This window comes from Centroberyx affinis, unplaced genomic scaffold (assembly GCF_046629955.1).
Source record: "Centroberyx affinis isolate AG114_WGS23_722 - 3 ecotype Tasmania unplaced genomic scaffold, CSIRO-AGI_Caff_v1 ptg001497l_1, whole genome shotgun sequence".
NCBI classification, from domain to species: Eukaryota; Metazoa; Chordata; class Actinopteri; order Beryciformes; family Berycidae; genus Centroberyx; species Centroberyx affinis.
In genome coordinates, this window is record NW_027279962.1 from 52,859 (window position 1) to 77,755 (window position 24,897).

Genomic DNA, 24,897 nt, shown 5'->3' on the forward strand with positions numbered 1-24,897 from the left:
TACTGTAATTGAAAGTACTTCAAGTAGAAGTTAACACAGGTCTGCACTTGGCATTTAAACAGTGACAAATAGCAAAGACATAACACAGCGAAGCCCATAACTATTGGACAGGAAAACACATCTTTATGTGATTAAACAGCTAAAATTGAGCAGTTAAAATTGAAACCATTGTCCCCCTTTTTGTACATGGTCCCCCTTTCCGAGTCTGTAATCCAGACGTGCCACGTAGGTATCTAAAATTCAGCAAAATAACTGAACCACAATGATTGCAAGTAAACAAGGGAATGAGTTATCAAACCAGCCATAGCTGATTTCTCATTAGCATATTTTGAATTTTGAATTACAGTGGAATTGGTTGGGAGCACACCTGAAAGATATCAAATCTTTGACTCCTTTGATGGGTTGCAGATTTCTAAAAGGTCACTGTAAGGAGTTTAGGTAAAATGTGAAAATGCCTGATATTCTCGGTATAATGTTGAGTTGCCCAAACTCTTTTGGCACCCAGAAATAGGAGGACCGTGTCCAAAAAGTGCTATCATTTTTTTTTGTTTAAATCAAGCCTTGATCTAAAACTGTTAAATACTGGAAAGTGAAGCAGACACCTTGACATGATGTGTACAGAGCCAAAATATATGAAAATGCATCACCGTCCAAATTGTTTCTGAGCTCACTGTGCATGTTATGAACATTTGTGGTTCGTTCTCAAGCAGTTGCTGGTTGTGATTATTGAGACTTGGACCGCTGTTTGTAGGACACACATGCTGAGATTTACATTCTCTGATTTGTCCCTCTGCGTCAACAAAGGAACTCTCCGGTGGGAAAGTTCAAAGGTCACTTTGTAGTGACACCCCCCAATATCAGATCTGTACAGACAAATAAAATAAGTTGTTTTTTTTCCATGGACACACCATATATCCTTTATAAAATAAATCTTATTTCCAAGTATACAATAATAAAATGATGCACTTTGCAGAAAAAAAGTAACAGGAAACTCCATATATACACATAGTATATTATACTATTTTGGCAGACAAGAACATGAACAAGTTCGTTATTGTAAACAGCTCTTTTCTCTTTCCTTCATTTTTGTTTTCCGTTTTTTCTTTCCTTCTTTGCGTCTCCTTCCAAATCACTCTCTCTTTCCTATTACATTCATATCTCCAGTTTCTCATTGGAAAGAAACCCTTTTGTAAAATTGTGCTTTAAGAAATCCTTTGACCGATCCAAGGGCTTTTTTTTTTTTTTTGTCTCCTGGGGGTTACACCCTGGTCCACTGAGTTAGAAGAGCGCTGTGTCTTAACAGTAGGTCAGTGCCTTAAAAAGTCCCGTGGCTGCTAGTTCACTTGGCTCTCCCAGCTCACCCACAAACTGAAAGACGAGGTTGGAAGAACGATCGGAGGGCAACAGTCCGCTGCTCTGGGACTGTGGATGAAGAGAGAGTTTTATGCCTGGGAAAGGGACGAGGGACAGATTTATGTGTGGCACCGCAGTAGGCATAGGGAGGAATTTCAGGGTTCCTACATATTTTGCCTGTCAAAAATATTCCCAGAGGTCAATTTCTGAGCTGGATTTACATATTTGGGTTGGCGTTCAATATGATGTATGCTGATAGTGGCTGGGCAGCATCAAATGTGTTGTTATACTGTATGTTTACCAGTAACAACAATTTTACATTCTTTTCCAGATTTCTGTAAAGTTGACACATTTTTCAAGATCTGGAAATAATGACAATAATTTTCCAGACTTTTCCAGACTTTAAGAAAAGCTGCATTGAGACTCTGTATCATTTGTCATTTAAAGACCCCATGAAACGGAGTCTATGCTTCCTTTGATTTGATGTATTTCCTGTTAAAATATGATATTGGGGCGGGACATAACACAGGGAGCGATCATTCAAAAGTCTAAACCAATGGAATATGAGTCAGAGAGATAAAGGCAGTTTGATTTGATGGGAGGGGTGGGACTGTTCAAAAATAAGTGATGGTTTTATTGGTTGGAATCTATATTTACGCCTACTGGTGCAGCATGAGGTCACCATGAAAGATACTCTGTTTTCCAGGAAGAAAAAGTAATGGGAGTTCATTTCATGGGGACTTTAATTTGTCCTTGTGTGGGACCGGGATCAGAGGCTGGGTTAAGTTTGTGTTTGCCCTTGAAACAGCAGTGGCTTTTCAATGGTGATTCCAAGGCAGGATTCTGGGAAAGGTTATAATTGTGCTTGGGATAGAGGAATGTACACTAAGGAATGTGGAAAACACTGGTGTATGTGTGTGTGTGTGTGTGGAGTAATAATGCCAGGGTAAGGGCACAGTGTGTGGCGGAGTGGGGAGCTTTGGGTTTCGGGAGGCAGGGATGGGGTGGTTCAACACGCGGCCTCGGGGGCCAGCGGAGCGCCAAAAAGCGTGAATGTGTGTGTTCAGTTGTCCTCGTCGGTGAGCTCGTCCTCCGCGGTGGCCTTCTCGGGGATGGCCTCCAGGCTGCGGCGGCTCCTGGACTCGGTGGAGCCGGAGGAGCCGCCCGCCGCGCCGCCTTTACACAGGTTGCAGGTGAGCGCAGCGTAGTGGATCTGCTTGAGGTTCTCCTGGACTTCGCTCCTGGCATGCTTCAGCAGGTCCGCCTGGCCCTGGGGGGTGAAGAAAGATCAAAGTGTAATGATCAATCAATCAATCAATAAATAATTTATTTAGATGACACATTTCATACATACAGGAATAATAAACTTTATAAACTTTTATAATAAACTTTTTAAAGCAACTGTTACAAAGTGCTTTCCAAACAGTTAAAGGAATAGTTCACCCAAAAATGAAAATTCTGTCATCATCTACTCACCCTCATGCCAAATGAAACACAGGTGAAATTTGTTAGTCCACATAACACACAGGGAGGCTGCCAGCACAACTTGGTAGCAGCCTTCTCCAAAACAACTGAAGTCAATGGGGACCAGTTCTTTAGAGTTCCAAAACAAAAACAGCCAAACAATCACACTGTGAATAGAAAGACCTATACACCATCATTTGTTGCAAATCAATCAGCTGTAGTTAAGATTTGCACTAAATGATGGTGTAAATATACTGTAGGTCTTTTTGGAACTCTGAAGAACTGGTCCCCACTGACTTCGGCATGAGGGTGAGTAGATGACAGAATTTTCATTTTTGGGTGAACTATTCCTTTAAGATAGAAATTTGTTTCTATCTTAACTGTAAAATAAAGTAAAGTAAAATAAGAACATACAGAGACAGACAGGGTTACAAACTGGGATAAAAAATAAGACATAAAAGACAACTGAAACCAGACATGAGAATGAAGATAAAATAAAAAATATAAGGAGATAGACAGGATTATGAACAAGGATAAAAAAAAAATGTGCTTCACAAAACAAATTTTGTAAAATACATAAAACACAATAAAAACAAAATAATAACTACTATAAATACAGTAAAATACTTCAAAAAAAGAAAAAAGCATTTGCTCTACATTTGCATGCGCTAAATGCTGCATCCTTAATCTTGGTTCTGGCTTTAGGAACCACCAGTAGATGAGGCTCAGATGATCTGAGTAATCTGCTAGGAACGTATCTAACACCAATAATTAATAATCACATCTTGACGATTTTACTCTGAAGCAAGTTTGTGAATGGATTTAAAAGTGAAGTCTAAAAGTGAGGCACAGCCCATGCAGGGATCTCAGAGCAGGTGTGATGTGCGATGCGCTCCCTCTTACTCGTCCTTGTTAAAATCCTGGCAGGAGTGTTCTGTACCCGTTGTAGCAGCGTTTAATGATTTCTTGGATAGGCCGGAAAGGAGCGCATTACGGTATTGTAACCTACTTGTGACAAATTCATGACTGCATGAGTGTCTCAGCTCTGTGCCGCCGTGACATGAGAGAAAGAGAATGAAAGAAAGCTAGAAGAGCGACGAGAGCGGCATCGTATAGGAGAAATGGATGTGAGAGGTCAGAACTTTTGGTGAGAAACCTTTTTTTATGCTGAGTTATAACCTTCTTTGGATTCAAGAGACAGTTTTTTAGCCGTCAGGAGCATTGTGATTCAGCAACTTCAGTCGATAACTTGGCCACCGAAAACCTGAGTCTATTTAAATAATAAGCCTACTGTATGTGCAGCTGGGCAATAGACTTACACAGCTCCAGATTAGCAATAGAGAGAAAATGCAGCGCACAATGAATTATGCAGCAGTGCCACACATTTGCCTGGCTCAACTAAATTGCCTGGGGACAGAGTATGAATTATAGCTGAGCTACTCATGAGGTAATCTTAATTAACACACGCAAATACCACAAATAAATATGCAGAAGGTCATTCATCAATAATTACCCCTTGTGTTGGCACTGGAGGTTGAAATGAAAGGCATGGTAAATACATTAGGTGAAGAGTGGCTTAGACTAGGTAGCCTAGAGTTCCCCCCGAGCACTAGAGCTAGCCAAAATTGAAAAATCAGTTCACTTTGTAATAACATTTCCTTCTGCATACAAACAGCAGATCAGTTTCATTATCTACTCTCTTTGTTGGTGTTCAGTTTGACTCCATTACAGAAACTCATTGAAACGTTTTGAAGCTTCATTTATCCCCAAAAACCTTACAGCTATAACTATTCTTTTTAAATGTTTTGTTAGTTTATGCTGTATTTTGTATCCTATGCTTTTATTGTAGTTTGTTCTGCTCCTGTATTTTGTTTTTACTGTAGTCTGTCCATTTGTTTTTATCTGTGCTGCTGCCTGTCTTGGCCGGGTCTCCCTTGAAAAAGAGGCTTTTAATCTCAATGGGACCTCCCAGTTAAATAAAGGTTAAATAAAATAAATAAAGCTGAAGACATGAGTAATTGCCTGGTGATTACAGAGACAATCATGTAAGTAGAAGGACAGGTTTTATTCCTGCAGCAGCCACTGTGTCGATAGTAATAAATTGTGTGTAATAATAAGTGTGTAATACAGCGACTGAGTGCTCCCCAAACAAGCATATAAAACTGTGTTATGCATCAGAATAGCACAGTACACTACCAGTCAAAAGTTTGGACACACCACATTTTTCTTTTATTTTTACTATTTTCCACATTTTAGAATAATAGCAAAGGCATCAAAACTATGAAATAACACAAATGGAATTATGCAGTGACCAAAAAAGTGTCAAACAAATCAAAACTATCTTATATTTTAGATTCTTTAAAGTAGCCGCCCTTTGCCTTGATGGAAAGGCAAAGGCTTTGGAAAGAAATTCATACACAGGCATCAACTTCACTATTTATATTTGTCTAAGAAACACATTTCACACATCTAAGCATAAGCCTTTAGATCAAAACGGCTTTAAGAGACTGAAAATTCAATCGGGTGTGTCCAAACTTTTGACTGGTATTGTAGTCATTACTGTATCGCCCAGCACCTCCTCACCTTGAGTATGGTGATGTTCCACGTGAAGTTCTCCACCGCCTTGTGCAGCTTCCTGCCCTTTAAGCCTTCCTTCACGGCCAAGTCATGGAGGTTCTCGTGAAATTCCATCGCTAGGAGGGACAGAGACAAGAACAAGCGTCAAGTCAAGTTTTTATGCCTGCCGTTCATGGTGATGATTTGTGAAACAGAAGAGCAATTGTGAAGAGGCCGGGAGAATGTGACTGGGTGCTACCAGGCCCGCCGCCGCTGCGAGGGAAACGTTAAGAGCAAAGACCCCGGCGTGCACTGTCAACATTTCATCGCTCTTCCCCAAGTACAAGGGTGCAGTATGAGGAAGTGCAGCGATGCTCTGGCAGCGGAGGCGAGCGCGCCAGATTTTGTCTCTGCTGTGCGACTGGCCCGCGCTGGTCTTTGTTGCGGGTGTTTCGTCTGTCATGAGTCGCGACAGTTGATGCCAGCTGCATATTTCTCAAAACATTTCGGAGACGACTCATCATCACTTGCAGACACGCATGGAATTCTGTTAGCGCTTACCGTCAAATTGTTAAAATCTCATTTCTCACTTTTTTTTTTGTTCAAGGCAGATGGAAATGAAAAAAACATTTTCTGTCACAGTGATGGCAGCGGGAATCTAACCAAATAGATTATCTTTCAACAAGTGACAGTTACAGAATTGCTAATAAAACATGGAGGATACATCCTGTGTGGCAAGTGTGTCTCCAATTTTTGTTTACATTCCACAATGATGCATTCATGTTTGTTGCGTTCCTTGTCAACCGTTTTTAATCCAGCGACAGTTTGCTGAGCATGTATGCCCCTTTTTCAGCAACGCCCTGCTTCACATTCATACGCTTAAAATCTTTATCCGGGAGTGAAGTGGAGGGTAAAGTAAAGTGTCACATCCTAAAGACGTGTTCCTGGGATGTAAAGGCAGGAAGAATAAAAAAAAACAAAAAACTGTGAGATGAGAAGGAATGAAAACCTACTTCTGTAAAAAAAAAAAGAACATCAAAGAAAGAGAATGAGAAAAAGCAAAGATAATTTAAAAGGGAGAGAGGAAATGAACAAAAAGCAGGATTGAAGGAAGCACAGAGACAGGATGAGAGGGGAAAGAAAGAGCCCCGGAAACAGAGAGAAAGCTAGAGAAAGGAAGAGGAGAGGAGCAGCGTAGGCAGACAGACATGACGTTCTTTCACTGTGGATTAGCATCAAGGCACCGAACAGAGGAGGGATTTGTCTCCTGAGGAGCTTTCCCGCCTCCTCTCTTCTCCTCCTCCTGCCTCTCCCTATCCCTTTTTTTTTTTTTTTCCTTTGCTTTGCATGACCGAGTCTGAGTAAGGACACTTTTAATGTGGAGTTCGGGTACCGACACCAGGCAGCAACAGGCAGCCCCAGTCTGCGAGGTAAACACAGCAAAGGGAGACGGAGCAGACTTCCGATCGTACACAGAGCTGATAACAGCGTAGTGCACTTCAGCTCTGGGAACTCCGACTGAGAATGCGCACATTCCGCTCGAGGCATTGATATCAGCTGGGGTCAGTCCCAGCCCCTGTTGGTGTTGTTGCCATGGAAACGCAGCATGCACGCGAGACAGACCCTTCGTGCGAGAGAGAGAGAGAGAGAGAGAGAGAGAGAGAGAGAGAGAGAGAGAGAGAGAGAGAGAGAGAGAGAGAGAGAGAGAGACACGATGGGTGTGGGGCTGGGCCGTTGTTGTCGAGCCCTCAGCTGAGGACAGAGGTCCGACGCCGGCCCCGAGGAGCAAATGTGCACAACCTTGATCAATTAACAAGATGAAAGGGGCGAGCGGCCGCTGAAATGCATCGTTCACTGACGGATCTGACACATTTATCATCGGTGGACCAGGCTAAATCGCACATGCCTCTTTGCGTTCTCCGTTCTCTGTGTGCTGTTTGATGTGATGCACAGTGTGGAAAAAAAAAAAAAAAAACATGCATAAATAAATTCAATATCCAAATGATTTCTTTCCTCACCCTCAGGTGGCTGTTCTGTAACTAGAGTGCTGCTGTGCACGTGAAGCATGACTGTGCTGTAGAAGGTGTACAGCTTTCACACACACACACCACATACACACACACACATTTAACTCACAGCAGAGGTTGCCTAGCAACATTTTATGGAGTCTGGCAGGCAGAGGGGAAAGCTCAGTCTTAGCAAGGCATTTTAGACTGTTCTCTCTGAGCCAACGCTGCCAGACGTCAACTGTACAGTAAAGGTTGATGCTCTTGCCTTTGACAGCCTGTAATAGACCTACAGTATAGAGTGGCAGGTAAGAACAGAATGAACTGACAAGATGCATGAGGCCTTTGGATCGTTAATCTTACCACTGGCTTCCATATGAGACAATGCTATCCAGTCACACCAAAGAATCGGTGAGACAGGTTACCATGTAAAGTCACACGGTTGTGATATGGCAAACGCATCGCACAACATCAAAATGTCATCAACAGACCACTTTATCAGAAGTGGATCACTGAGGAAAAGCAGCCAACTAACTGTATATATAACAGATTCTGCTAATGCACTGCTCTAATTGCTGAAAGAACAAAGCAAAGGAACGTCTTGTTGGGGTGTTTGATCTTGAAGAGTCCACAGCAGAAGTATTTTAACATCTACAACACAAACGCTTGGCTCTTTGCCTTCCGTGTTCTGCAAGATGTCACCGCAGCGATCCTCCAGAAGACAGCAGAACGCCATAATGTTGCACTTGGCATTTAGGAACATTTCTGTACTGATCTTGTTAGTCTGCCGCAGGTTCACCCATCCAATTGCCCTGAATGCTAATTGGAACCTGGGTGAGTGTCAGGAAAGGCAACTGATGTCCATGTTTCAGATGCAAACACCTGACTTTGTTCATTGACACTGTATTTTTTTTTTTAAGAGGAAAGCAGGCCCTGTCTGAGCCGGTTTGATGGATTATTCACAACTTTAATAGCTGTTGCTGCTGGAACGTTCCGCTCTCTGTAAAGGGGGAATGGAGTTTGTATTGACCCACTTTCTACCCAACAGACAAGTGTGCAGCGCCATACACACATGCCTGGGCACACACGGTTTGTGACACACACAAACACACGCGCGCACTTGCACTTGCACACAAACACGCACACGCACACGCACACGCGCACACACACACACACACACACACACACACATACCCACACCACTGGGATACAATTATGTCAGTTCAGGATAGAAAATAAATCAATGTTCAAGTTTATCAGTTTGCCATCTGTTGTGTCCTAGTTTGCAATTGTTGGCTGTTGAATTTACTCCAAATAATTCTAGATAATTATATATAATGGCTCTTTGTGACCAAAAGCTCTGCAAAGCGTCTGGCGGAAACTTTTGAAACAGGTCTGGTCTACTTGAGTGTGTAGACTGCTCTGTTGTTTACTTGTATACCAGTTTTTGATATAACAGAATGATTCACTCTGACAAAGCACTCATGGAGGTACAGAACACATTGTTCATTACATACAAGGATAGTTACATCAGATCCTGTGATGCTAAATGCACAACGCATGTAATGGAGTGTTGTAGAGTGTTATATGTTGTATGCCCTAGAGCTGAACATAACTGATGCTGAAATGGGAAAGAATGTAATTTCTACACAAAGGCTACAGTATGGATACTTTTAATTTCTTTCTTTTTTTAGATGTGTGATCAGTGAAGTAGAATCAAAATGAGAGATGTCTGGCAGACATCTCCTTTAAGCCCAGGTATATTATATATTATGAGGACAGTAGTCATCAGTTGAAGATATGCTCAACAGGTAGAACACAGCACAGCTAAAAAAAAAAAATACTGTATATTAAAAAAAAAAGAAAGAAAAACACAATCAGATGACAGTGTACAATTGCACATCTGATCTATAAATCCAATAATGTGGAGAGCCAACAATACACATTTAAGCTGCAAATTCATTCTGTAGATCTGTACACTGCCACCATCTGTTGACCGGTGCAGTGAATCTGTCAATAGTCAGAATTCTGTATTAGCAGCAAGAAGACGCTGTATCTTTATCTTCAAAATTTGTTGGATTTTCTTCAGTGCTTTTTATTGTATTGTCTTCAGTATGTTCCATTTGTTGTATGTCCGTTTGTTGTTTGTCTATATTCTATTCTTTGCTGCTGCAGTGACCCAATTCCCCCGCAGGGATCATTAAAGTTTAATCTTTTGTTATCTTAACACAGGAAGGTTGTGTTCAGTTTATTTGCCCTCATGGTACCGAGAGGCGCTTTGGATGAAAAGTGTCCACAAAATGACGCATGTTGAGATATTCCTGCAACTGTAGAGCAACCATCAATATGTTTCAAACCATATCAAGAGGTCATTCAGACTTAAAACTGGAAAATAGATTAGAAATAGAACACAAGTAATATAAAGAACAATGGACATGTTTTTGTCCATAGTGTACAGCCACAAGCAATGGCATGACCTAACCGATCAATCATGTAACGATCTTCCCCGTCTACTCTTAATAAAAAATAAATAAAAAAGATTCCACAAATGCTTCTTATTCCTATAGAAGGCTGTGATATACGGTCGGTCTGACTACTGTTGACAAAATGTACTTATTTTAAGTTACTTTGAACAAAAGCGTCTGCTAAATGACGTAATGTAATGTAATATAATGTAATGTAATGTAATGTAATGCAGGAGGTGCTCAACTCAAAAAGCAAAGAAAAACTGAGGCACAAAAAGGTTTAAAAACTCGCAAAAAAAAGCCAGCGGTCTTGAAAAAGTTGATGATGCTCATGAAGGCTGTATAGAGGAAACATGGTCATTATGACTGGGGAACGCAGACAAAAACTCACTCATTTCATACGGTAGCTATTTTTATAGGTTTTGCACATGAACCAGATGGGAAACGGCCAAAATCCAGCTCCCTGCAGTACAGATCCAAGCAGAGGGCTCTGATGTCTCTTCTGAGGCCATTAAGTTCGCTTGTGCACCTCTTCACTCCAAGCCGCTGGTGGGTAATGGTTCAGGGCTGGAAGGTGTTTGAACTGAATACTAAAAGGAAACAACGGTGTGAAGCCTTTGATTTGCGTTGTGCTCTTTGGTTAAAAGACACACTCCTCCTCCTCTCTGATGTGCCAAGACAATAGACAATGAATATTTTATAAGTCATCCATCTGGAAACCAATAAAGCTGAGCCTTGGTAATGATGGCCTGTCTTTCTTCCCTTCCCACCCTCACTCAGCGCTTCCAGCAGGTTTACTCGGTAATAAATTAGCCTTCTATGCTGGTTAGATGGAATTCATTGCCAAAAAGTGCTGTATTATAAAGCATGTCACCGTCAGAACTGAAGTTCTTCTCATTAACAAGTTCGTATTCATGAGTCTGTGTAGACATTGACGCTGTTTTCTTAAAACACAATCGGTTAACGGGCTAGAGATTGTCCTTGTTTTTGTAAAAAAAACAAAAGAGATTGTTTCTCAGGTTTTTCCTGATAATACTGGAAGGGAAAGATAGAGGGAGAGAATATTATAATCTTTCTGACAGCATCCTGTGCCAATGCTTTCCCACCTGAGACTGAGTGTGAGAGTGTGTCTGTGTGTGTGTATGCATACACATTTTTGATTCTGGCAGAGACTCTATTGATGAGCTGCCAATCAGGCTCTCAAAGTGCTGAGCTCCCTCCTCCCCTCCCTGGCGAAGTGGAATGGATTAACTTTACCCCCGGCCACATTAAGTCAACACATTACAGAGGCCAGAAGGCCATTCTCACAGAGTTTCCCATCACAGGACTGGATAAACAGGCATTAAATACTCATCTCACAAGCACAAGCTACAGTTTCCCCACGCTAAGAAAGGAGATGGGGATGAGGATGTTCATACTTTTCACTCTCCGTCAGCAGATAAAGAGATGATAAAAAATCTATTGGAAAACATGGAACATATTTCTCATGTGGTGGTGGCAGTGGTGGTGGTGTGTGTGAAAGATACAGAGGACCGTGACAAGCTGTAGAGGACTTTTACGTCATAATTTTGAGGCACAACCGCCGACTGTTTGATCCAAAAAGGTTTTTATTCACCCAAAAGAGAGCTGAACACAAACATGCTTTCTTCCCTCATAAATTATTCTTTTTCATTTGGTTTTAGCAGGTTTTTATGTGTGTGTGTGTGTGTGTGTGTGTGTGTGTGTGTGTGTGTGTGTGTGTGGGGGAGGTCTTATTGGCCTGGTGTGTCTGGTGGAGAACAAGCATAGATGGACTGCTAGCGGTCTGTTAGCTTTGATGTTGCCTCGCTCCAGCCCTAGATGTTTATTCCACCTACCCATCTCTCCGAACCTCAATGCAACCCTTGTAATTAGAACACTGCTTAGGGACTGATGCCGGCGTGAATCAAACACTCTTGTCTGAACCGCAGCTTTTCAAAAGGAAAGCAGTGCCTGGGTCACATAATTGTACATTAATCAAATGTTAATAACACTTATGTAAATGGGAAAAGTATAATCAGTTCTTTTTTTTGTACAGAGTGATCTCTGCTCTGTGGCTTCAGAGACGCCCATGTTTGACTTCGAGCGTTGGCGTAACACTGTCAGGAAACACAGCCTTTTATGAGCTTTCCCCAACTCCCTTCATCTCCTTTTTATCTCTGACCATCTCTTACCTGCTTTTTGGGTTTGCAGAATTCTCTCATATACCCCCTCAGAGTTCTCTAATAGAGTCTTGCTGGTCTGGATCATCTGAAAAAGAGACAAAGACAAACATTTTGTTCATATGTGCCTCTGTTTTCCATTCAGCAAAACTGGCATCCCGCAATACAGTAGGGAGCAATCTTCATCTGGTGGCCGGGTGTCTCTATCCAGGGAAGGGCACAGAAAAACAAGCTGTTATTACAGGCATATCGGTGGGCGAGGTCGCTGAAGCGTATTTGAGAACGCCAAAATTGGAGGGAAGGAGAGAAAAAAAAAAAAACAAGACAAGCAATTCAGGCTGTGTTTATTAAAAGATAGCCAGGTTTCTAAAAGTAATGATGCATACCTTCAGGAGAAAAAAAAAATAAATCTCCAGGCCTGATGCTTTGTTTTGAAAGTGTCACTTTAAGAGCACAAGCAGTTAATCAAGGCAGCTTGTTTATGGCGAGAATAAGTCATCAACATGTGATGCCTTGTTTTGAAGGATGCTGCTACCATGTTATCTGAGGAATTACAGCTGTGGAACGGGCCAAATTTAGCTCCTCTGGCGTTATGCTGAGTCTTAATTGAGTGCACAAACTCTGCTGACCTGCAGACTGTTCAAACTCTCTTGGTGGCTCTTATCACAGATGGAACGGCTTTGAGAATCCATTTACACATTATATGCCATGCCCTCACCCTCCCCACACCCCAAAAACCTTTGGTTTTCTCACACAAGGACAGGCACAGCAGTGTTTCAGGAGGTTAATGATGCGTATGTTTGCTGTCACAGATACTGGTAAATAACCACTGCGCGAACAGCGTGCCTGAAAGACCATCTGGATCTTTCTCCCTTATTATCTTAGTTATAGCAATTAATTGTTTAATCTGAAGGAGATGATGTATACCCTAAAAATAGACACACCCTCACTTTCAAATGTGATTAAGGGTGAGATGACACACTTGCTCAGCCTTCGGTTTCAATTAGTGCCCGCTGGGTACTAGGGCCTTTATGTATGTGGCATTGTTGTAATTGACTTGTACATTCCCTAAGTGACTTAAGTGCAGTACAAGGTCATGTCACAGACGCAGGCTGACCCGCTCAGCTGCCAAGACAGAAGGGAGGAAAAAAAGAAACAGCCATTTTATTCAATATCAGTGTGACAAAGCCACTCTGTGAAAAAGAGCAGTGACCGGCACCGTGCCCCTGAGATCGATCAGCGAGCCATGCCAGCTCTCTGGCCGGCCAGAGAGGGAAAGAGAGTAAGGAGGGTGTCCAGGGATGTGATCTGGAACAGCAGAGGGGAAAAAATAAAAAACTGGAATCTTCTAGTAGAAATGAATGAGACTTGTGCATACAAAGAAAGTTTGACAAAAACACCCTCACATCCCTGAGTCCATTTAGGAGCTATGGTTGTAGCCCTTTTCTACTGCACAGGAACCTTCAGGAACCTTCCACCAACCAGGATATGGGTGGTCCCAGGAATAGGTTCCCCGTTTCTGCTTCCATTGCACTTCAAGAAGCCACAAAGATTCGGAAGTGATGCAAACACAAGCTGTGGTAACACTGAGGAAGTCACTAGCAAAGCTCCTTCGATGAGAAACACACAAAAGAATGTATTTAAAATGTAGAAGCTTACATGCTCAAAAATGGTGCAAATTTAAAAAAAAACTGTCGAATAAGCAGAACTAGACCAAGGCTATTTACAACAATTAAAACTAGTCTATAGGTGGGAGCACCGGGCCGCTTGGCAGCCAAGACCTGGACAAGCTGGCCAAGGACAGTCAGGAAGCCCTGCTAGCTACACCCAAAAGTTTCTGGGACTCGTGAAGGTGCCTGCTCCTGAGGTGGAACAAAATTTGGTTCCAAGAGCCATCCAGCTCTTTCCAGAACCCATCAACACGGTTTAACAGCGCGGCATGACATGACATGACATGGCACGGCACGATACTGGAAATTAGCGGGGACATTGCACAATGGAGTGACTTTCCAAAGACCTTCCAACGTATCAACATGCTGCCTTTCAAAGTGTGATCACACAAGGCCCCTGACATTTTGTAGGAGGCAGGGACACAGTTTCACCAGCCCATCCTGTGCATCCCTATGTTATGTGATGAAGCAGTCGTGACTAAGTGTGTGGGGTTGTTTGTGCCAGTCCACAGCTGCAGTTGCGAGGCTTATGGCTGTCGCACACACTGTGATTACTTCCCTAATGGGTGAAGAAATTACTGTCTTGGTGGCAGACCCAGCATCTCAGATGTATTTAAAGGCACATACTGAGGTAAGTGGGTGGACTATGTGCTGCATTTGCACGCTAAATAGTAGATAAGGTAATTGGTGCATTTAGTGGTAATATTGCCCACATTTAACAAGGTCACAAATGCTCATTAATCTTAAAGATGATTTTAGCTTAGCAATATAATTGCAGAATTGTATTGCTAAACTAAAATCATCTTTAATATAAATGTAAAAGCAGTAAAAACTACACCTGGATTGACTTCAACCCTCCATGGAACTTCATTATCAATACAAGACTATTAAAATTATGTAGTTGAATATCAGTACACAAAATTGATATACTGTATATCCAATTCAAATATAGCTTTAATTCAAGTGCCATAGAAAAAAAAACATGTCTTTGTTTATTGCCCAATGAAACAATGACTAACAAACGGGCTTGATAGTCCCCTGGGCTCAGAGTTTGTCTATTCCTAATTCATATCTGCAGACATTGGCCTTTCCATTCATCCATTGTTGAAATATACAGAAATTGGACCCTATTCTCTAAGACTGCAAGCTGGCATTGTGTTGGCTCTCTCTCCATCTTTTTTTCTGCACATAAATGGGAAGGGATTGAGACCCAGCCTCTATTCTTGCCAATTAGGAAGACAAAGCCTGGTTACTCAAAATGGTGGATTTTGACACAATGCTTGGATTTCAAACTGTACTGTTCCATGCATTATTTACAACTCTTTCAGTTTCCCTCTCGTCATCCACTCATGGCTCTTGATTTGTTAGCTCCCCTCTAGCTCTCCACCTTCCTGCTCCTTGTCTCCTCTGGCACTCTCCTGATGATCAAGGCCTGCAGCTTCAAACCACTTAAGCCCTCACTCTTAATTCATTCGATTTTGCTCCCCAAACACCTATCATTTTCTCCTTTCTTCGCTCCAACTCAATTTTCCTGGCACTCTTTCCATCAGGGCCAATTACCTAGCCCTCCATTTTGAGTCTGAATGGAGCAGAAGGGTCACCTTAATCGGTCTGTGTCTGAGTCCTTTCAGCATCACCGCAATTTCGATTGTTCATCTTTGAGTCCTTTGAAATGAGTGTGCCATAAAAATAAGGTCTACACAGTAGGGTGCAGTTAACATTTTTAATTGTAACTCCTTAATCACAGCCTATGTCTTTCACTCCTTCCTCACAGGAGTTCCCTATGCAATAGCACTTTAAAGTTAAATTATGTGTAAAATTTCTATCAACTGATTGCACCATGCATGTCACATAGGTTTGCATATCTGTGGTCTCTGTGTGAGTGCCACTTCAAAAGAATGTGGGAGAAGGCATTATAAATGCATTAAGCAAATGACTTAATGCAATGCTAATGCGCTAACGACACTGTCTGTGCCCTTTGACCTTTTCCTCTGCCTCAAATGACAGCCTCGCCAATATGAGTTCACCTTTTGCTCTGCTCTATGCATTCTGCAAATGTGTCTGACACCAAAAAACAGCTGGGCTCAAACACCAATGCCAAACTGTGAATATCTTAAAAGTGTGTTTAATGAATATTCTGGAGACATATGCGACAGACAAAAGGATGGAAATAAATCCGATGGCCGAAACTCTAATTTGTGGACACAAAATCGTTCCAAGAAGTTCTTGCTCTACTTCTGCTGCTGGAATTTTGCAGGGTGTTTTAGCCTACTGAAATAATACAGGAGGAAAATTGACATGCTCATAATGTGCCGAGAATCAATTCAAGAGAACAGGATGTGTTTAGGGTAATGGCTGTCTGGGAATAGCCTCAGTGCCATGTTACATAACTTCAGTCCATTGTGAATATTGATTTTATTACTTAACAGAGCCCCAGCCCAATTACCTAACCCTCTCTGTATGTTCCCATCAAGTCCAGAGAAAGCCAGGGTATAGATTTGATTGGAATCAAAACCTGTCTCACGGGGTTAAGTCTTCTTTCGCCCAACAATACACATTGAAAGTGTTAGCATCTAACGAAGAGTACTAAACAAAAATATTTTAACTTGTAAACATAATATCTGTACATATTTTTCTATATCTTTGTCACCAAGACAATGAGACTACTCAAGCAACCTAATTAACAAAATGTAAGAGATTTAAGATAAGTCTAATATTTTACACTGTTCAAAGGCCAAACATGCTATTCAAATGTAAAACATTTAAGTAGGAGATAACAAATCTTGATATGTGGACTGGTAAATTATCTCTAACAGCTTAAAGAGAACTACAACTCAATCTGTGTCTGCATTTTATTGCTATGCCCATGGACAGTTGGGTCAGTGAACATTCAATTCTGTCTCACTTGGTCAGAAACAGGAGAGAAGAATTTGTCCCACCAAATAATCTCTGATGTCACATTGATGTACATTTCCTACATACTATACTTATGGACCTACATGCAACAACAAAGTGGAACAGACAACTATCCTCTGTGTGAGTATTCTGTCTCTTCTTTATGTATGGATTGGTGGTAAATATTAGAGTGAACTTGGCCTGAATTTCCCAGTTACAATGGGATAAAAGGTTGCATAAGTTAACTCATATTTGCTCCTGCTTTTACTTTATTTGAGTGTTACTTTTAGACACAAGAGTGGTGAGTATAATGATACTATCATTGGCAGTAAAACAAGGCCATTCTAGACTCTAGACCCTATGGGACCATCCTCAAACCTTGGGCTGATAATGAGCAATCAAATTGTTTTTCAAAAAATTTGGTTTGGAAAAAAAGGTACTAAAAAATTTGTTGTTCAAAAAATTTGGTTTGGAAAAAAAGGTACTAAAAAAGAAGTACTAGGAAAAACTAAGTACTTAATTAGTTTAGTCAGGTACTCTATTACTTTCACTTGAGTCATGTTTTAGCTTCTTATATTTACTTTGACTTGAGTAAAATTTAACTGAAGCACCAAGATCTTTATGTTAGATATAGTTTTGTACCAGTGTTTCTGTATTCATTCAGCAGAGAAAAAATAGCACCACTGCTAGAGAAGATGTTAAATGAGCCAAATTCAGTGTATTTCAAGTACAATCCATATGTTTAGAGTTAAAGTTTTTACTTTGAGCACTGCTACCTGCGCAATAATCATAACTGGAGCTAAAACAGATATGGAAAAGGAACCAAAACTACATTTACCCAAAAAAACTCTGTTTTCTTCCTGTGTTTTTATCATGGTACTTTATCAGGGTACTTGTATCATTTCTGTTTCCGTTTTAACATTCTGCAAATAAACTAAACTGAACTACTCTTCCCAACTACTCACCATGTCATAGGTGGTGACCACCTTCTTGAGAACCTCTGGGAGCAGGCCCTGGGGCTCCAAGGTAGGGTACTGGTCTTTGAGGTTGAACACCAGAAGGGGGTTGCTGTCGGCTCCGCTCAGTCGAGGGGAAAGGGCCAGGATGCACTGCTTCAGGTTAGCCACTGCAGAAAGGCCACACAGCTCTTTGAAGGGCACTATGGCATTCTGCAGAGAGAGAAAGAAATTAAAGGCTTGCAGTGAGACGTGCATGTTAACATGTTGCACGCTAAGCAAGACTTATTGGAGTAAAAGTTGGAAAATAATTTAAGCAGATTTTATAACTTAAAATTGTGTTACTAATAGTTGGTACAAATTTGCATACACAATTCCTAGCATGGGATTAATGTGACCAATGAACCAAAACTTCACAACTAATCCTATTTATAGAATCACAACCCCAGAGTCGCACGCTATCACAGGAAGTGGCTGAAAAAGCACTCATTACCTGTGAGAACTTTCATTTTGGTACTTGTTAGTCACTCAAAAACACTCACAGTCACCCTTCTTTGCACAGACACCAGTGTCACATGGAAATGCAACATACACACAAACACACACACACACACACACACAAATCCTAACCTTCCTGTGAAAGGCCAAATTTAAACCCTACACAAACAACCAGTAGGACAAACAGTGACAGAGGACGCCCAAGATGTGTTACAGTCTCAAGGCCAGTGGCTTGTTATCACACAATAACTACAATATAAACAGAGCTACCGAAATAAATCCTAATACACAATGCCTAATGAAACACCACCAGAGACCAACCACAGAGTGTTGTGACAGTCAAGTACAGCATTTCCTTCTCGTATTATTTCTTAAATTTCTTTTCAGAGGCTAAAAAATAATGAGGATAGAAGACCTGCAAACATCACATGAATGTGAAAAAGAAAAGGAAACAAGCAGGCTGCATTCATAAGCCCTGCAGTGGGAGAGTTTCCTCAACAGCAAAAAAGTTCACAATGAGATTGACAAACCGATAGTAGACTGGAACACATTTAAAACCAGCTAAATGTCTATAGGTTACAACCCATAAATAATGCAACCAAAAACAATAGCTTGATGTAAAATACCATGTCTATCCCCTGTCTGTTGTAGCTGTTGAAAGCAAATATAAGGTGGAAAGCTTTCAGCCTCCTTACTAATTCACTATAATTTGTGGTGATATCCATGATTTTGACATCGTAACAGAATTACAGAAACAAGGCCATAAGTGCTGCATCATTACCTTTTCCACATTAACTATTAAAAGTATGCTCATGACCTGCTACCTGGACTTCTGAATATGAATCGCCTGGCTTTACTGCTCAAACAGGGATCTCACCAGACTGGCTCTGAGCTTTGAAGTCTCCCCGAATCTGTCACAACTGTTGCACAACACATAAGGATTAGATCAAATCTGATTCAATCAAGCCTGGTGGCTTTGTTTTTCTCGTGCCAAAAAGGGGCCTTTCTTCTCAGATGCTCAACAGTCTTTACAGTAAATCTGGTTTTTATCTCTGCTTGACTTGGGGGTCAATTTTCTTCAGACGGTCCTTTGAGAGAAAAATATTCCCATGCTGGGAGATGGAAAAAATAGATGAGTTCACACATCATATCCACCATTGACAGCTCAATACTACACATCAGAAGTTGAGTATATTGGCATATCAAATTAGCATATATCCTAATAGCAGAGTTCATCATTTTTAATTTCTTACCTGCATGTTTTCTCTGAGGTCTGTTGCCTCCCTCAGTGGCAGCATGGCCATCTTGAAGACATCATCCAGAGCCTTGATCAATAGGACTCGCATGGTGGCATACTCTCTACTCCTCTTGCCCTTTCGCACTGACAGTCCTCGTTTGTGTGGTTTGCCACCTCCTCTTCGATTGGTTATGGCCACATGAACAAACAACCAGGTGTGTGGCAGAACCTCTCCTGTTAGAGACTGTAGTGGTATATGGCGGAATCCCGGTTGGAGACACTCAAAAGGGATTGTATATTGGCCAATAAACTCATCACCAATGTAGTCATCGTCTAGCACCACAAAGCGCACCATGGCCAGCTCAGGGAGGTTTATCTGAAACTCAAAGCTTTCATCAAACAGAGGGTTGTCCCCATTCTGGTTGACGGTTTTAGTCCTTTGTTCAGCACAGTCGGCAGGGATGCCGTGGATTTCCACGTACACATAAGGGTCTACTACGTCGCCTTTGGCACCTGAGCCTTTGGGTTTGGGAAAGTTCTGTCCACTGATTATCTTGATGTGTAAGAGCTGTGGGGACACACCAGGCACTGAATCTTTAGTGTTGGCACTGAAATACGAGACATGCTCCCTCATGATCGCCGGACGCAGCACATAGCCACAGTTCCCATTCTGACGGAACCAGCCAATGTTTAAATCCATCATCAGGCCAGGGGTCTGGTAGTTCATTGCCACTATCTGGCAACCACATTTCCAGAAATCTTGCGGATTCATGTTGCTAGAGTCAATCCGCATGGGGCTAGGGTAGACTCGTGCTAGGAACTTCTTGTTGTAGTTTACAAAGTCACCTGGGAAGTCACTGGCACAGCGACTGGCAAAGACCTCATTGAAAGAGCAGAGCTCCCAGTGCTTCTGGTTCTGAAAAGATGTTGGGAAGTCTTTGAACTCCACAGACTTACACAAGGTCACCAGGTCAGAGAGGTCCTTAGACAGCTGGAATTTCTTGGGTGCAACAGTCTGTTGCTCCGCAGACTCGATGCTCATCCTTTGAGACATCTCTGCACCCTCATCCTCGTCTGTCACCTCACCCTCTGAACCAGTGCAGTTCGTGCTCAGTTTCTTACCCTTCAGCAAGATCTTTCCCTTCAGTTCAGAGGGAGAGGGGAGGTAGCAATCCTCAGGTTTGGGAGTATCTAGGTAGATTTTATCCCCAAGGATCTTTTTCAGATGCTGAAACATGACTCTCTGCTGCTTTAAGGAGCAATGGTTTTCCAAACACAGTATAAGCGGAAACTCAGATGCAACAAAGGCATACTTGTTAATGATGTCAATGACACTACGAAAAACTATCTGCGAGGTCATCGTGTGACCAGTGTAAATGACAGGTTCGTTATCGGGCCCATCCCACACATCTAGCTCTACACTGCGGCAGCCCATCTTGAGGGCACGGATATAACCTGTGATGTCAGAGGGACCTCTAAACTGATCCTCTATCAGGTACGTGTTGTGTGATGCATTGATGTAATAGTGGGACAAGGGCTGGTTCATGTCTTGGCACGCTGTTTTTTGCTCAGGGTCAAATATATGGCACTCTGGTGACATAAGGTAATTGGTGAACCCGTCAAGAGAAAGCCAGCCCTTGAGCTGGCCCTCTTTAGAGGGTTCGTAACTCTGAATGACCTCTAAGCTGGTGTCTTCACTTACTTGTGCCATACCCTGCTCTGCCTCTAGAAATATCATTAAGTCCTTGGTATCTAGAAATTCTTTGTTACTGGAGAACTGAACAAGGAGGAAATAAATTTCCGGTCTGGTGCAAAGATCATGAAAGACCTCAATGAACTCCTCCTTTGTCACATCAGAACCTACTTTGTCTTTAGCTTTGTGAAACTCCTTGAACTTCAGCTCTATTTTAACATTTTTAAGTCCTGGGTTTAGCTTTTTGACTAGCTGCACAGCAGCACATATGCTTATCTGTTTGCTGTTGTTAATGTCCGCCTCATCAAAAAGTTCACCCAGCCAAGATGAACGCATGTTGTTCTGACTGCTCTCTATCATATTCAAGGTATGTTTCCCATAGGATATGAGGTACCTCAGCCCTGTAACCCATATGTTGGCCACATCTGCAGTGTTTGCCACCAAGTCCAGGGACTCATAGTTCTCCCCATAGATGATTGAGAAAGCACAGTCCTCAGATATCTGATCATAAGTTCCATTAGTTCTAAACATGTCTGTATTCTTCCCCGTCCGAACCTCCTTAATGGATTTGACGTCAATTTTGGCTTTCTCTGACTCCTTCTTTGAGGGCTCCCATCTCAGAGATTGCATGTCGGCATCAAGGAGAAAGTAGCGGTGGTAAATTCGCGAGTTGGAACGGACCTTCTTCAGCTCTGAGCCATCCACCATTGCACTGATGCAGTCGCTTGCACTGCTAATTTTCTTCTCTGTGGGCATGCTGCTGAATGACACTGTCTTCTTCCTCTCTTTACGCTGTCTTGAGCCATCCTGCAGAAGATTAGAAGAAAAATGTGTAAATATAAATATTCCAACATTAATACTAAATAATTAATGAAAAACACTTTATTCATATATTGGTGAGAATCAATTAAATAAAAAAAAACAAACAAAGAGATTTAAAGTATTTCTTTCTCATCTCTAAACAAGCAAATTAATAAGAGCCTGAAAAGGCGGAGTGTGTTTCTCCGGTTGTTTGAACATGTTTCTATGTAGGGGGGAGTGAGTCACAATCTGAATTTTTAATGCTCTGAAGTTATTAATGTGCTCATCTTATATCTCATAAACAATGTAAGTACATTTTACAGAAAGAGAAGCAAGGAGACAATTTAACTCTTGGTGATGTGCAATGATTTTACCACCAAAGTAAATTTGTTTTTTTCCACATTTTTTATCTCCAAAAGAAGGGTTAGTCACACTTTTGATTAGGTAACTTCATGTAATGAAACAAAATAAGGAGATAGGACGACAGCTTCAAGAAATAGGCCCATTTCTTTAATTCATTCTCTATAAATGAAGATGAAGTAAATAGTATGCCTTAGAACCACTGGACTGGCTGCTTGCTAATTCACTCATATTCTTCTTCATCTGTTACTGGTGTTTTCTGGCCTTTATTAGAGGCACATCAGTGTTTCCTTTTCATCACAACCTCTCAGAGCCCAGGGGAGAAATGCATAAGTCCATACTTGGCTCAATTAAGAAAATAATTACACCATTTCGGTGAAGTACATACACTTAAACCTTTGGCCCAGGCAAAGCATAGTCCAGGGATTACATCACATTCATATTGATGAATGGAGGCAAAGTATGGCATCTAAATAAGGAGAACGTGGGCAGTCTGGATTCTTTGGCTCACTAGTTTCATGTGATGAACAATGATGAAAAGATGCTTTCTGTGTTCCTGGTGTTTATTGTAGTTTGTTTTTCACACTTGCATCCCAAATTAATCAGATTTAGTAATGGCCTAAATAAAACCAAAGTCTGATCAATGAGCCTCTCAGTTGGCCACCGCATCTTGAAACTTGTTTGTATAGGTTTTTGTTTTAAATGGATCATACTCAGACAGACCTTTCAAAGCTGTTGAAAACTTTAACACCCAATCTCACAAACTGAGGAAATCCTGACCACTTGAGGCATCCCTTTTTTTGCCCTTCAGCTTTGCTATTTTGTCAGACAAATGTCTTTAATAAAAGGGATGAAAATTAAATATTCTGCCTACAAGTTGTCAAAATAAAAAGATCAAGGTAAAGTTGAGCCATACCTTACAGTACAACACAACAACATCCCTTGATGTGCAGAACAATGGCGGCTGCCTGGTCTGATATATTGTTTACGCATTTTGTCCTTCCTGGTTCCCCCTCTATTTCCTGAGAACATTTACCGTGCAGAGCGCCAACAGCCACTGTGTTGGTTGACTTAAGGTACCTGTCACTGTGTATTATGGATGAACAACACTGAATCTCCCTCAGGAGAGTATCGCCCACACACATCTAGTCGTCTACAGCGGCCACATTTCTGTCATTTTCCATGAACCCTGTGCCTTTCCATTGCAGCAGGTTCCTCCAGCACAAGGACTCTATCCTATATTTTGGTTTACTCAAACTTTGATGACATGTTTTTCGGATAATAATTCTCAAGTTTAGCACCAGTCAAACCCAAGGCTTTTAGGTTATCATATGGAAGCTTAATAATGCTAATGCTTTATGCAGATTGGGTGCTGTTGCTTACATCATTTTGGCAACTTTTTGATGTAGCCTAGCCAAGGAGAATTACTTGTGTTTTCACTCAAGGGGAAGTCTTTGATCTTAATTATCCTTAGGGGATTAAGATGGGCCTGCAATGTTCAAAACCTCTCAAAGCCTATCATGTGATCATGCTTGGATGTGCACACGTCACAGTCAAAGAACCAGTGCTCATGAACATCGATGTGCCAAGGTTGGAGGGCAAAGTCCATCAAAAGTTAACGCTTTTCGGGTCAGGAGGTAATAAACTTCCTTTTTTGTGGTGGAACCTACCTAGCTAAACTGATTTCTGAACTTAAAATTAATATCAAGTAAATACCACAATAGGACAGATGCATTTTGCATTGTCATCACCAGTATACATGTCTATCAGATGTCTATTAAATTGCTGTAACTAATGCTAAAATCATGTTAAACCCTAATTTAACAAACTGACAGAGGAAAGTGTGCAAGAAAGTACTGCAAAATTGGTCAACTACAACACTACAAACAGTTTTCTTAAGAAGTAGCCTATGGACATCCCCTACAGTACAGTACAGCACCTCTTCTACTCCTTGTGAAAAACAATAAGAGAAATAGTATCCTGGCAAACGATCAAGTTGGTGACTTCCTGCCCCTCCTAAAAGTGGAGACACATGCAATGACTAGCACAGCCTGCCTATTATTTGTCTGCAAACACGCAAGATGGAGTCAAAATGTGTAGGATAGTGCAAGAGATATTCTCTTTAAAACAAATACACAGAGTGACGCACTAGAAAGTAGACAGGGTTCTTATTCCGCATGATAAAGCTTTGCATCCAATGTAACTACTAAGACGGGTAACTGAACCTATCAGTACATTGTGGTGCCTAAGCATTGCATAACACTTCACTAAAGCCATTTGAGCAAACAGCCAGTCACACAGAGAAATGAGCTGTGAGTATTTTAGTAGTACATTGCCAACAGATCATAAACTACACTCGACTGACTGTAAAAAGGACATGTCTTAGTTGTTCTGAAAATCTGTTTCTTGACTGAGCACTTGCTAGAGCCCAAAGCACATCTTTGTCATCTTGAGAAATCCATTTTTATAAACCTGCAAACCTTCCAATTTCCTGGAAAAATCTTTAAAATAGCTACTAAGAGAAGAACATGACAGATGCACAACTGTTTCTCAACGTTGCCATTACATGCTGTACATAGCCAGGGTCTTAAAAAGTGACTTGATTGTAAATCTCCCCCTGCAAACATGTCACTTCTGGTGAGAGGATTCTTGCCATGTTGATCTAATACTCACCCTCTCTGGCTTGCATTTTTCATGTCACAGACACCCAAATAAAAAGATTAGACTACAGACCCCCATTGGGTAAAAGTTTGTCCCAGGGCC

The 24,897-nt window shown here is 41.4% G+C and overlaps 1 protein-coding gene across 1 annotated transcript in view; it reads right to left on the minus strand.

Annotated features, from left to right (window-relative positions):
- Nucleotides 1-2,277: 2,277 nt before the first annotated feature.
- LOC139650496 (inactive phospholipase C-like protein 2) overlaps nt 2,278-24,897 on the minus strand; it is a 40,048-nt gene continuing 17,428 nt past the window's right edge. Inside the window, exons 2-6 of the mRNA XM_071527187.1 lie at nt 19,297-21,780; nt 17,555-17,758; nt 12,037-12,112; nt 5,401-5,510; nt 2,278-2,623 (exon numbers count right to left, since the gene is read on the minus strand). Of these exons, the coding sequence (XP_071383288.1) occupies nt 2,417-2,623; nt 5,401-5,510; nt 12,037-12,112; nt 17,555-17,758; nt 19,297-21,780 (3,081 nt within the window). The 3' untranslated portion in view covers nt 2,278-2,416. The remainder of the gene's footprint in view (nt 2,624-5,400; nt 5,511-12,036; nt 12,113-17,554; nt 17,759-19,296; nt 21,781-24,897) is intronic.